At 41.8% G+C, this 15,005-nt stretch overlaps 2 protein-coding genes across 2 annotated transcripts in view; both read left to right on the top strand.

Moving 5' to 3' along the window:
* Window positions 1-7,756, top strand: part of LOC309492340 (uncharacterized protein) — a 46,496-nt gene extending 38,740 nt beyond the window's left edge. Inside the window, exon 5 of the mRNA XM_082161270.1 lies at window positions 7,689-7,756. The gene's annotated coding sequence lies outside the window, so the exon portion shown is untranslated. The remainder of the gene's footprint in view (window positions 1-7,688) is intronic.
* On the top strand, window positions 3,069-14,248 carry LOC309508269 (uncharacterized protein; the record flags this gene model as incomplete). Its single annotated transcript, XM_082182802.1, has 3 exons — window positions 3,069-3,284; window positions 4,002-4,698; window positions 14,020-14,248. The coding sequence occupies exons 1-3, from the start codon at window positions 3,227-3,229 to the stop codon at window positions 14,246-14,248; spliced, it is 984 nt and encodes a 327-aa protein (XP_082038928.1). The 5' UTR covers window positions 3,069-3,226.
* Window positions 14,249-15,005: the final 757 nt, after the last annotated feature.

The following is a 15,005-nucleotide window of genomic DNA, read 5'->3' as shown; positions in this document are numbered from 1 at the left end:
TTAGCATTTATATTTAACATTTAGGTGTAACATTTAATATTTAGATTTAATTATGTAAAGTATCTCTAAGTTGACAAATATTGTTGTAAATGTGCTCAAAAGTGACCGTCAAAAATTCATACCAGTTTTTTAAATGATGTTTGAAGCTAAATGTGACCAAATGTTGCTGTTATTTTCAGCGTGAGCTGCTTTACAAAAAAATGTGATGTATTCTATATATGATTTCACAGTGTAGTAATGGCCGTGGGAATAAAATATTTTTTGTATATGTTTTTCCTTGCAAGTGGAACTCTGTAGCGTCGACCTGATGGCAATAACTGAAAGGATTGGTTAAGGAGGTGGGTGGGATCCTGTGTGATTGTAGTGGCTTTCCTCAATACTGACCGGTGTGAAGTTCTGTTAAGGGAGTTTGAGGCTATTATCTTACTGGCTTAATTTATTATTCGAGAGATTTATTAATTTATTTATTTATTAAGAGAGATTAGACATGACTTACCGTGGTTGTTGAGCGAATTAAACAAAGAATGAGCGCACGGATGGCACGCTAACAGGCTAGCGAAATACTAGCGTTTTGTGCTAGCAATGAATTAGATTGAAGCTAGCGATCACAGGTTAATATGTGATGTTGAGTAAGTTATATTAAGCAGTTTAAACAACGGCGAATGATAGTAAACAGAGATACAAAACAGAAAGTTATACGAGGCTTACAATACAGACGCAAACCAACTTAGCAGCTCGGCAACTCAGCAGTATCAGCAGGGCAGACAGGAGCAATCGAAGAGTAGCACAAAATACACAACAATTAAAATATAGCCTATCTGAGGTTCCTAGAACAATTAATATGCAACATGCCAAGCCTATAGTCAAAGTTTCGAGGTAAATAATAGTCATTTAAATACAATACAGGATGTGCTCTATCAGCATAATTGCGTAATCAGTGTTGGGTTTGCAGTACTAACTAATTCATTTATTACTGTAATTTTATAACTTTTTATTCTAAAAGTAAAATAAGGAATTATTCTTAAAAAAATAGTATAGTAATCGAATTACACTGTTGAAGATGTAATTAGCTTTTAGTAGAATTAAGTAGAAGTTACGAGAATACAGCCTTCTGTAGAAGTGTTTTTATTTCAGTGTTTTTTCTTTAGTAAGGAAATGTCTCTAGTGCCTCATGGATCTAAACATAATAGTAGTTTTCTACTTTTATCTGGAGTTTCAACAAAAGGAAATTCTACAGGTGCTAATCTACCAACATGCCTTTACTATTAGTCTTAGGACGCTACAGAATAAACTGAGCCGGACTTTACAGGCCAACACACTTTTCAGACTGGATGGAGGTGATCCTCCTCTGCTTATTCTGACTATTTTGTGCTTCACTTGAAAAAGTTCCTTTCACCTTTAATAACTGGAGTCACTTCAGTTCTATAATAATAATAATGGAAGGCTACTAGTAAAGCTGAATCTGCGTGGCCCTGATTGGCTGCGGGGGTGTCCCATACGCGCGTGGCGTGCTCCGTTGACGTCACCGCTCGCTCGCGCCGTCTCTCTTCCCTCATTGAGAGTTTCAGTGTCGAGTCTTCTGAGGAGAGGAGAGCAGTTCACGGTATTTCTCATATTTACACAACCATCACACACACTTTATACAGTTTAATTAAGCGACAGGCTCATTTCTGTATTGTTTTCATCGATCACAGCGATACTTGTGCGTCTTTTCTGGCGTCTTCCTTCTGAAATAAACATTTAGTGCAGCAGCAGCGAGCATGAGGAGAATATGTTGAGTTCATTCAGACCTGAGCGATGTTGTGTTCGTTTGTGTGATTGTCTCGATGTTTGGAGTGAGAACTGTTACTGAATGTCAAGTTAAAGTTTGAGAACTGTGAGGGGAATCGATCTCAAGTGTTTCTGTTGCCGTTTTCATGTTTACCTTTATTTATTATTGTCGACATTTATCTTTGGCAGATTACATTTACTTATTAAAATGGATGTAGACACTTTATATTGCCCCTGTATGAGTAATGAATGTGAGAAATATCAAATCGATACATGCATGGGAATAAAGATACATATTAATGAAGGTTGACACAGGAAATGTTACATTTTCTTTATTTTTTAGTTTCTGTACATACAAATATATAACATGTTAATGATGTTACAGGCTTTTATCATGTATCTGACTCAAATAATGTGTTTCTAACAGCAAACACTCAGAATAAAGTGAGATGATCTGCTGATGATCCTGAATGGCTTGTTGAATGAGTGTTGATAGTCTGAGGCTCATCAATATTAACAGATCTGCTGAAAACACTCTTTATTTCATGACAATAGTTCCTGTTTTCACCTCATTTATTATGCTGATGTCTTCAGATCTCCTGTAAATTGACACTTAAAGCTCATTTCATTGGTGTCAGCAGACTGAGGGGATTTGTTGCCTACTATATGTAGTTTTAAGAAATTATAGTATGGTAGTCTCAGCAAAAGCATATAACAGAGGGATTTCTTTGTTCTGTAAGAAGGTACTGTCTCCTATTCTCTCTATTATGAACACAGTATAAGGGTCCTCCAGGCTACTAATGTACATGTGGTAGGATAGCCAGAAACTGACCTTATATATGGCCTTGTTATTCAATGTATCATATTCATATATGATGTAAGGTATATACACTATCTTATTGGTTAACTCGCTGTAACTCCCCTCATATTCTTGCTATATCTTCTGAGACAAAGATGCTAATAAACTTGAGAGATACCTTTTCTCCCTCAGCGCTGGGTTTGGCATTGTTCATTCAATCTAACAGTAGCCTATGTTTATTTCTGTTTATGCTTTCAACTGTTTTTCTTACCATTATTTAGATTTGGAAGAATTTACATTATTATATTCTGATGTCCATGAGCATAAAATCAAACTCAGTAACTTATATATTTCTGATTTTGTCAGATCAACTCCTCCCACTACAATTCATCATCAGTGAAGCTCCTCCCACTACAATTACATAATCAGTGAAGCTCTTCCCACTACAATCACATCATCAGTGAGGCTCCGCCCACTGCAATTCATCATCAGTGAAGCTCCCCCCACTACAATTGCATCATCAGTGAAGCTCCGCCCACAGTAATTCAGCAATAAATGCTGTAAATTCCCATCAGCTACAAGTGAAGACGAGCATCAGAGCATCAGGAAGAGCTGAAATCTGCAAAGACTGAGTTTATTAAAGAGGACAGTGAGAACATGAGTGATCCAGAACCCTGCAGAATGAAACACACTGAAGATCCTGAAGAACAAAGAGGTTGGTGTTTATTCTTCATTCATTCATGATGCTGAAGAACATTCATGTTAGAAACATTCAAGCACTTCATCACATTTAGATAAACAGTTCAACTATGACATGGCTGCAAAAGTTTATTTTTTAACAAATGGTCAGTAAAGGAAGTTTTTTTGGTGCATATTTTTACGAACATGTATAACAAATAATCATTCCAAAATATACAAATTTACAATTTACTCTGCTTTACTGCAAACATTTGTGTTCTTTCTCGCAGTGAAATTCACTTGATCTTGTGTTTCTTGTGTCCCACTTTCACATGCATGTGAAGTCTATGGAAGAAGAAGTTTAGTGTGAACGGCCCTTAATTAAAACTTTTTAGTAGTTTTTGACATAATTAAATATCGATCTAAAAGTTGGTGTTAAAATATGGCAGTATTGTGTATTTTAATGTTCATATCATGTTAGATAATTGTGTCATTGATCAAACATATTTAATAGTTCTCACTACAGAAACATGGGATTTGTGCCTATAATGTTTTTAAAAAATAACTGGAAGATCAGGGAAAGTTTCAGGGATGTATAATTAATTTATAAAAATACATAAATTATTGTAATATTTTATAGAAGTTGTCTGTTACATCTGGGATAATTTTAATCTTCTTTCACTCCATATTTCTCTCTTTGAATTATTTTGATTATTTAGAAAATTTGAAAATGAGAGTTTTTCTTTCATTTCAGACCCGATGGAAGAGAGCGAGGAGAGTGAAGAACTGAGTGAAGTGGAGGAGGAGAGTGAGGAACTGAGTGAAGTGAAGGAGGAGAGTGAAGAACTGAGTGAAGTGAAGGAGGAGAGTGAAGAACTGAGTGAAGTGAAGGAGGAGAGTGAAGAACTGATAGAAGTGGAGGAGGAGAGTGAAGAACTGAGTGAAGTGGAGGAGGAGAGTGAAGAACTGAGTGAAGTGAAGGAGGAGAGTGAAGAACTGAGTGAAGTGAAGGAGGAACATCATGTCAAACCTGGAGAAAAACCTTTGAGTCGCTCAAAGACTAAAAAGACATTTTTAAAGAAAAGAAGAGCCAAGAAATCTTTCACCTGCACTCAGTGTGGAAAGAGTCTCGCAAGCAAACGAAGTCTTGAGCGTCACATGAGGATCCACACCGGCGAGAAGCCGTTCACATGTGATCAATGTGGGAATAGTTTCAGTCAATCATCACACCTTAAGACACACATGAGGGTCCACACCGGAGTGAAGCCGTTCACATGCCATCAATGTGGGAATAGTTTCAGTCAGTCATCACACCTTAATGTTCACATGAGGATCCACACCGGAGAGAAGCTGTTCACATGTGATCAATGTGGCAAAACATTTCACTGTGCATCACACCTGAAGAGACACCTGACAATTCATATGAAGGAGAAGCCACATTCATGTTCTGTGTGTGGAAAGAGTTTTTCACTGCTGGGAAATTTACATAGACATGAGAAAATACATACTGGTGTAAGAGACTACATGTGCTTTGAGTGTGAGAAGACTTTTCCTTCACCAAGCCATTTAAAACTACACCAGAGAATTCACACTGGAGAGAAACCTTACAAGTGTTCACACTGTGACAAGAGATTCAGTGTGTCATCATCTCTGAAAATACATGAGAGGATCCACACTGGAGAGAAACCTTACAAGTGTTCACACTGTGACAAGAGATTCAGTCACACATCATCTCTGAAAATACATGAGAGGATCCACACTGGAGAAAAACCTTACAAGTGTTCACACTGTGACAAGAGATTCTGTGTGTCATCATCTCTGAAAACACATGAGAGGATCCACACTGGAGAGAAGCCGCACACGTGTGATCAGTGTGGAAAGAGTTTCTCTTTTAAAAGTGACCTGAAGCGACACATGAAGATCCATGCAGTGGAGAAACCACATCAACACAGTCTGAGATCACGGTAGTTCATCTTTATGTGCTGAGAAACAAAAGCTGCTTTTCCACTTTCGGAAAAGGTTCCAGTTGTGCTTCCACTTGATCCTGGTACGGCACGGCACAATTACAAACCGTTCTCGGCCCTGAACTCTCAGCACACTTGGCTAACCGTGCCGAACCGTGATGGTTGAATGTGTTTACTAGTGGTGGAAATTTGGATTCTTTCCAGAGATTCGTTCATTTTCAGTTCGTTCACCAAAATGATTCGTTGATTGATTTGTTCAGTGACAATTTCTTCATATTACATAAATAAGCCAGCAGGGGGCGAAAAAGAGTGTTGTCTTAAACAGGGCCGTTTGAAGGAATTTGGGGGCCCCAAGCAAAATGGACATGAAGATAATGTCATATTTGCATAAACTGTCACTACCGTATATCCCGACACTAGCACATTAAGATAAGCTAAAGTTTCAGGAGACATTCATGGAGTCAACAAAGTGTAATTTTATTGACTGCAACACTTATTAACAACACTTTGTGCAAAAATAAAAACAAAAAAAAACACTGACTAATAAATGGTGCATCAGCACACAACTGAGTTCTGGGTCTCAGATGGTTCTCAGGGATCCCAGAAATGATAAGAAAATGTAAAGGGAAGATAAATGTTGTTTTTGAATTGAATATTCTGTGTTTTTCCAACAAAAAAAAAACAACAAAAAAAAAAGGACCATTTATTACAAAAACAACATAAACTGAAGGAAGAATATTTGTTTTTCCCAAAAAAAATTACAAAAACATTCATACATCCAACGCTGTTGACGAAAAACTGACGGTGTTGACGGGAAAAACTGACGGTGTTGACGAAAAACTGACGGTGTTGACGAAAAACTGACGGTGTTGACGGAAAAACTGACGGTGTTGACGGAAAAACTGACGGTGTTGACGAAAAACTGACGGTGTTGACGGAAAAACTGACGGTGTTGACGAAAAACTGACGGTGTTGACGGAAAAACTGACGGTGTTGACAAAAAATGTTTGAATGTTCTACCTCCGATTTGTGAAATGTACACCTGTTTGTCATGATATGTTCTGACAATAAAGAGTAGTTTAAAACCACAATTAACGCTCTGTTTTCTACAACTTTCACTTAGGAGCAAAAATCTGCCTTTAAACTTGAAAGAAATAAAGATTTGACATTTATCGTGATAATTATCGATATCGACTGATATAAAAAAAATTACCGTGATAATTTTTTTTCCCCATATCGCCCAGCCCTACACTGGCTTCTCATTTCTCTATCTCTGTCTCTACATATAAATATATATATTAAAGTGCTGGCAAAGTTACACGTTACACAATAATAAGCAGACCACTGCCTGCCCATTATCTACAAGTCAGATGTGTATGGTTAAATAATGTAATGCATGCTATGTATGTGCATTTATGTGTAAATAAAACCCAGAAATAACAGTTTAACCCTTCACTATATTCATAAATAATATTAAATTCGCACATTAAGAGGTTATAGGTGGATTTGTCAACTCCGTCAGACGGAAGGGCATGTATTTTCCCGCCAAAACATGTATTGTACACTGCAGCTAGGTAGTTTTTCCTCAGTTGCTAGCTGTCCCAATAACCTCACTAAAATGCTTAAATTCAATCCACTATGGTTTAAAAAAAGTATCTTAACAGAAAGATGGTATTGACATGGTGCAGCTGTGACCTTAGGAATATTGACATTGTTTGTCTAAAATATAAAAAAATGTAAAACGCACCAGAGCATGTGTGGTAGTGCTGCATTCACCACAGGCAGGGAGATGAAAAGGGGTCCTCAGGGATATAGCTGACCATGCTATTTCCTGATTTAAAGAGCTTTATGAAAAAATCTGACGGAGTTGACAGAAACTGAGGACACAACTTTAATAGGAAGATTTTTATGGAAAATATTGTAAATGCATATATAAATAATATGAGAAGACAAAATTTTGATCTTAAATTAAGTGTTTTCGGCCACATCAGCACAATTTTTTATTTTATCAGAAATCAGAAAATCTTTTTTAGAAAACACACACAGGTATTATCTTTTTTGATAAAGTGTGTGCGGTTTTGTTTTCTTAAGTACCGGTTTAAGAACCGTTTGAAAAATACAGAGTAGGTACTGGTATCGGATAAAACCCAACCAATACCCAACCCTATTCATCATGATGAAGAACATGCTGATGCTCACCAGATTTACATTGTTTCATGACCAAACTAGTGATTTATAACACAAATCATCTTCATGATATTAAAATAGATCGTAATCGTACACAGTAGTTGTTGACCAGATTTGATGGGATTAAGATGTCTATTGAACTTATCAGTGATATTGACTTTGAGCTTCACTTTTCATGTCACATTTGTCTCTCATTTGAAATCTCACTTGATTTAATGTTTGTTTTAAACCTGATGGACGTGAACTAGAAAGGAATAACAGAAGCCAAAAAATCTGTCTCCTGCCCTCAGTGTAAAAAAACGCTTCACATGGAAAAGTCTGAAGGTTCACATGAGAGTTCTGCCTTCTCATTCTGAAGAAGAGCACCGAAAAATACACCGGAAAGAAACTGTGAAATGTGATCAATGCGGGAAGAGTTTAATTTAAAGAAAATACCATTTAACTGTGATCAGTGCGGTAAACAAGTTTCATTGGGCGTCAGTCCTGAAGATTCACACAAAGGAGAAGATTCATCCTTAATATTACAGCAGAAAAGACACAGAGGTGTGTGTTTCAGTGCAGAAGGCCTTTACTACAGAAGATGAACTGAAAGACCACCAGAAAATTCACACTGGAGAAGAAGCCCATAACACTTTTAAGAGAGATGTAAATCTGATATTAATTTTTAACTCGTTCTTCATTGTTTTTCATCAGAACATCTAGTTTCTCTTCCACTTCTACTCTTCCATGCAAACACAAGATATACTTTCATGTATCTTTGAAACTGGACACTTTTCTTCTCTTCTTCTCTTGAGATGCTTTGGCTCTTATAAGTCAGTAAAGAGAGAGAGAGAGATCTGTCTCATTCACTTTTACTTAATGTTTGTATTTGCTATGTAATGATTGATTAAACTCTTTACTCATTTGTGACCTGATCCAGCAAAATGAGTCACAGTGACCCAAACTTCAAAATTGAGATTTTGGTATTAATGGAAAGAGGAGACCATAAGCTTTCAACTGATATCCTAGTCAAAGCCATACCTTGAATGGTTGTAAAGATATACACATTTGAATTATGGTCATCTGCCCTCTTTTTCCAATTGAAAACCTGAGAAAATCGCTTTTAAAGTTTTTTGCCCGTTTTTTGTTGATATCTTTCAAAATCCATTGCATTTAAAGGGATGAACTATTTATTGTACAGCTTAATTTGACCAAAGACATTAATATATGCTATTATGCCAGGCTGAAGCTCAAATTATTTTACATTTTTTATTTGAATAAATCATTTAAAAGGCACTTTTACAAACATTTACTAAAATCAGAAAGATTGAACAGAGGTGCTACAGTTTTGCTTGAGAGTGTGTGTGTGTGTGTGTGTGTGTGTGTGTGTGTGTGTGTGTGTGTGTGTGTGTGTGTGTGTGTGTGTGTGTGTGTGTGTGTGTGTGTGTGAGAGAGAGAGAGAAAGTGAGAGTGTCATGATTCTGCCATCTTGTTCTTGATTTTCTCTTGTCTTGCGGCAGAATCATGACAGGCCCATGTTTCATGTGCAGCACATGGCCATTTGTTTGGCCATGTGCTTGCGTTGTCTCGTCATGTAACCCCGCCCCCTTGTTATCCTCGTTTTGTAATTATCAGCGTATTAGTTTCATCTGTTGCTCATCATTAGCCTCCCTTTATAACCCCCTTGTGTTTCTCTGTCCTTTGTTGGTTCATTGTCAAATGCTGTCTAAACATTGCGTGTTATTCATTGTGAGTATCCTGTCAAGAGTATTGTCTAGAGAAAGTTCTGTTTTGCTGTTTGTTTATAGTCTAGTTAATTGTCAGAGTCATAGTCTAGTTTAGTCACCTGTAATCCCGTCTTGTCTTGTTTTGCCCCCTCGTGGGCTTTGTTTTTCCTGTTATTTGTACAATAAACTGTGTTGCTGTGACTACTGTCTGCAATTGGGTTCATCTCCACACACCCACATAGCAGAGAGACAAGGAAACAGAGAACAAATAATGTTAGCCTATGCAATCATATCTTTGTGTAGGCTAGATCAGGGGTTTTCAAACTTTTTGTGTGTGTGGACCACTATTTGTAATCAAGAATTTTCGCGGACCACCTCATAATACACATAATAAAATATGTCTACACAGAGTCCTACCTGAATTAATCTGCACCTCTAAATAGGCTTACTAGCTCTAAAACTATCATTGGTCATCACATCAGTACAACAGGCTTGTTAAAAGAAAGTTTACTGCACACAACGGCTGCCACATATTTAATTTATTTATTTACTCAAGCGCCCGAGGGCATAATCAGGTTCATTTGAACAACAGGCTTATTTCCATAGCAATGGACTATGAAATCTATACAGAACACTGGAATATAGTCAACATTTCAAAACCTTTGGCGATTTTAGGGTCTAGTGATACGCTTGACCACTTTGTATCGCAAATTGACGCGCGTAAAAACAAAAGTTTGAAGCGAAATTTCGTCCGGTGTGAACGCACCATTAAAGGCTATGCGTGTGATGTGATAATGAGAACATATTTGCCTCTGCCCTTTTCTCTTCAGAGAACCTGTTGCTATCCACCGAACCAATGTTGTGGTTCTAACGGCACTGAACTTGAATGTCAAGGCCGAACACCACTAGGCTATTTTAGTAATCACACAATAACTTGACATTTTAATTAAAATGTTATATCAATATAGGCCTACATATTATTCTTTTACTTTTTTTTATGGGAATTTTAGAAAATTAAGGTAAAAAAAAATATTATTTTATATTTTATTTTGCCTTTCCACGGACCACCTGCAGTACCCTCACGGACCACTAGTGGTCCGCGGACCACAGTTTGGGAATAGCTGGGCTAGATGACAATAACAGTGTAACATATTCATAACGGAGATACCAACAATTAAATATTGGGTTAAAATAAATCAAACACATTGTAATGGATTCTCCTTGCAGATAAATACACTCACAGAATAATTGCACTCACTCACATCCATACACGATAAATACCACAGGGCTGTTACTTTTGCTGTAGCTGTCATCAGAGGATGACACGTCTCCAGATCCAAAACAATCACTGACTAGCCTTAGCCACTCTTGATGACCAGCAGCAGAGCTTAGGTTAGAAGCCTCTAGTGAGTCCAACGCTTTTGGCGACTTTTTGGCGACTTTGCTCTCTTTTGACAGCGACATTTCTCAAATTAATAATAGTTCATCTTTCTGAGGAGATCATGCTAGCTTGTTTACACATAGCGCTACGAGTCTGAGGAGGATGGCTGGACCAATCGCGTGCCGGTCAGTCGAAACGGGGCTTCCCATTGACAAATGATCAGCGTTTGTGTACATTTTTAAGCTTTATGATTGGTTCCATACAACGTGTAACCATATTTGGAAAGCAGAGACGTTTGAGGGGATTCCCGGTAAACGCTCAGAGGTGAGGAGAGGAGTTGAGAAAAGCAATATTCATTTCCAGCGAATTTAGTAAAACTTTGTAAACTTTAATAGTCATTTAAATACCTTTTCTCAATTATCTGGACTACGAAACTTTAGGAGATTATTTTTGAATGTCTGTTCTTTGAAATTTAGCAATAATAATAATAATAAAATCTATTATTTCATTGTTTTTCCACATAAACGGCCCATATCTTAAAATGGAACGTTGCGACTTCCGACTCATTTCGCCAGATCGGGTCACATTTTATGAACATTTCATTGCTATTGTCCATTTTCTTATTTTCTGCTGATTCTCCTTGAATTAGTTATATTTTTATTTCTGAAAGTCATGAAGTATCCTGATATGATTGCTTTTTGAGCTTTCCATGTTTTCATTTTCTCAATAGAGTTTTAAAATACCTAATAAATGATATTTCACTGCACACGACTGACATTGAATGAGATTGCTGTCTGTCTACATTATTAACAGTTTCATATCCAGTATCATACATTTCAAAGAGTTTGTTCTAGTCAGTTTGAAGTTCATTAACACCATGAGGCTTCATGAAGTCAGAACAATCACTATGAACTTTTGAACTTTAAACAACACCAGCCCCGGCTCCAGCTTTGAGATGTAGGGTGGGCCAAGTGAAATTCCTAGTTTTAACTTTGTATTATTTTTTACCCGTAACAAAACTTTATTTTATAATAAAAGAGGCAGGTCTTGGTATTTGCAGGGCTCAAAATGAGATTTTCTACAGGTTCATTCTGGTTCAGATTTTTACTTGCCCTGCAATAATCTTCACTGGCCCATCACAAAAAATATATATACTGTAAGTATTTTAATAAATATTAAGACAAGTAAACAGAACAAAGATCAGGTCTGGGGCCCCTGGGCTTGAGGTTATGTTTGGGCCCTACATATGCTGCAAATGACCTTAACTATAACATCATTTCTGTCACGAACTGCTCCGAGACACGAAGGTTGAGGATCCAAATGCAGCTTTATTAAGGGGTAATCCAAAGATGAAATCCAATAAACAGGCAAAGGGTCAAAACACAAGTAGACAGTCCAAACAAACAAACAAACAAAACAAAACAGGCAGGGGTCAGAGGCGAGAGAGTAATCCAGGGAACAGGCAAGAAATCCAAAAACCAAGAGACATGAAAACCAGGGAAAATGCTCAGAAGTGCAGTGCAACAACATACAAAACTTCGCAATGATAATGAGGTGAACCAGGCTTATATAGGGTGAACTAAACAATATAATGAGACACAGGTGAATGTGATAATCAGGGATGATGAGTCCGGGCAGTGAATTATGGGAAGTGTAGTTGTGAGTGAATCATGATAGTCTGGTGTGGAGTGCCCTCTGGTGGCTTTCAAGGGCACTCCAGCTGGTGACTGTTACATAGCCCCCCCTCAAAGGAGCGGCTTCCAGACGCTCTAAACTTGTCCAGGAGGGAGGTGGAGCGGAGGCGGACCCGGGGGCGGGATGGTGGGCCAGGCCCGTGGAGCGGATAACGACCTGGAGACTGCGGCAAGACGGGAGGCCAGGGCGGATCAGGCTGTGCAGGCGACCAGGGCGGATCAGGCTGTGCAGGCGACCAGGGCGGATCAGGCTGTGCAGGCGACCAGGGCGGATCAGGCTGTGCAGGCGACCAGGGCGGATCAGGCTGTGCAGGCGACCAGGGCGGAGCAGGCTGTGCAGGCGACCAGGGCGGAGCAGGCTGTGCAGGCGACCAGGGCGGAGCAGGCTGTGCAGGCGACCAGGGCGGAGCAGGCGGCCAGGGCGGAGCAGGCTGTGCAGGCGGCCAGGGCGGAGCAGGCTGTGCAGGCGGCCAGGGCGGAGCAGGCTGTGCAGGCGGCCAGGGCGGAGCAGGCTGTGCAGGCTGTGCAGGCGGCCAGGGCGGAGCAGGCTGTGCAGGCGGCCCGTCAGGCGGCCAGGGCGGAGACGACCCTTCAGGCGGCCAGGGCGGAGACGACCCTTCAGGCGGCCAGGGCACAGGAACAGACACCGGCTCAGGAACAGGAACAGACACAGGGACAGGAACAGACACCGGCTCAAGGACAGGAACAGACACCGGCTCAGGTACAGGAACAGACAATGGCTCAGGAACAGACAGCGTGACAACGGCCATCTCTGTTGAAGGCTCAGGTTCAGGCATGTCAGCGGCTATCTCTGCAGAGGGCTCAGTCAACGTGGCAGCGGCCATTTTGTCCAGAGACACTGGCTCGGTGGCGGCCATATTGTTTGGAGACACTTGTTTGGCAGCGGCCATCTTGTCCGGAGACACTGGTTCAGCATACGTGACTTGAACAGACACTGGATCGGTGGAGGCCATCTTGTCCGGAGACACTGGCTCGGCGGCGGCCATCTTGTCCGGAGACACTGGCTCGGCGGCGGCCATCTTGTCCGGAGACACAGGCGTGGATTCAGCCATCTTGTCCGAAGACACAGGCGTGGAGTTGGCCATCTTGTCCGAAAACACAGGCGTGGAGTCGGCCATCTTGTCTGGAGACACAGGCGTGGAGTCGGCCATTTTGTCCGAAGACACAGGCGTAGAAAGAGGAAGAGGAACAGATTCAGGCTCAGGAACAGATTCAGTCTCGGCGGGACGAGACTCTTGACGGGCGGACGTGACGTGAAGCTCAGTCTCTGGCTCGGCTGACGTGACGTGAAGCTCAGTCTCTGGATCGGCAGAAGTGACGTAAAGCTCAGTCTCTGGATCGGCAGAAGTGACGTGAAGCTCAGTCTCTGGATCGGCAGAAGTGACGTGAAGCTCAGTCTCTGGATCAGGATCAGCGCGCTCTGAGCTTGACGGGACCAGCGGCGGCAAGGGCTTTGAGTTGGGTAGGACCAGTGGCGAAGAGGACTCTGAACTGGACGGAACCAGCGGCAAAGAGGGCTCTGAGCTGGGCAGGACCAGCGGCGAAGAGGGCTTTGAACTGGACAGGACCAGCGATGAAGAGGGCTCTGTGCTGGACGGGACCAGCAGTGAAGGCTCTGTGCTGGACGGGACCAGCGGTGAAGAGAGCTCCGTGCTGGACGGGACCAGCGGTGAAGAAGGCTCTGGATCGTTGGGCATGTCGCTTGCTGTCTCAGGGGCGGCGGGCACGACGCATACTGCCTTGGCCTCAGCAGATTTGGCGTGAAGTGCGGGCTCGGCTGGACTGGCGTGAAGTGCAGGCTCTGGCTCTGGCTCGGCAGGACTGACGTGGAGCGCAGGCTCGGCAGGGCTGACGTGGAGCGCAGGCTCGGCAGGGCTGACGTGGAGCGCAGGCTCGGCAGGGCTGACGTGGAGCGCAGGCTCGGCAGGGCTGACGTGGAGCGCAGGCTCGGCAGGGCTGACGTGGAGCGCAGGCTCGGCAGGGCTGACGTGGAGCGCAGGCTCGGCAGGGCTGACGTGGAGCGCAGGCTCGGCAGGGCTGAACCCTAGAACGATGGCCCTCTTGGCAACGCGTGCAGACATAAGCGGGGGATCGGCCACGCTGGAAACCGGTCCTGTACGTCCATAGACCGATCCAGTGGCTGGCAAGACGTGATGATTCCCAGGTCGGGCGGGCGAGACGTGAACTGACTCTGGCTGGGCAGACTGGACGTGGAGCTGTGAAGACCCCGGACTGGACGCGGCCAGCGATGAGGGCTCTGGGGGTACTGTGAGCTTGCAGGGTGTTTCATCAGCCAAGCCCACAGTAAATGTCGTACCGCTCAAGGAGAGGGCCAGGTCGACATACCCTTCTAGAGTCCAGCCGGTATAGTCCTCCGGCATCAATTGAGCAACGTCATCATCCAGCCCGCTCAAAAACAGGTCCATGAGCTGGGTGTCATTTAACGTTCCCAGATGACAGCAAGACAAAAAGTCCCTCGCATACCTCTCAATAGGCTGGCCATCTTGGAACACAGAAGAAAGGAACTTCCTCAGGGCCTGGTTGCTGACAACTGCTGGATCCATATGTGGCGAAGTTTTCTGTCACGAACTGCTCCGAGACACGAAGGTTGAGGATCCAAATGCAGCTTTATTAAGGGGTAATCCAAAGACGAAATCCAATAAACAGGCAAAGGGTCAAAACACAAGTAGACAGTCCAAACAAACAAACAAACAAAACAAAACAGGCAGGGGTCAGAGGCGAGAGAGTAATCCAGGGAACAGGCAAGAAATCCAAAAACCAAGAGACATGAAAACCAGGGAAAAT

Source organism: Leuciscus leuciscus (genome assembly GCF_965113295.1).
Source record: "Leuciscus leuciscus genome assembly, chromosome: 1".
Classification (NCBI taxonomy): domain Eukaryota; kingdom Metazoa; phylum Chordata; class Actinopteri; order Cypriniformes; family Leuciscidae; genus Leuciscus; species Leuciscus leuciscus.
This window is presented reverse-complemented; position numbering and strand designations above follow the sequence as displayed.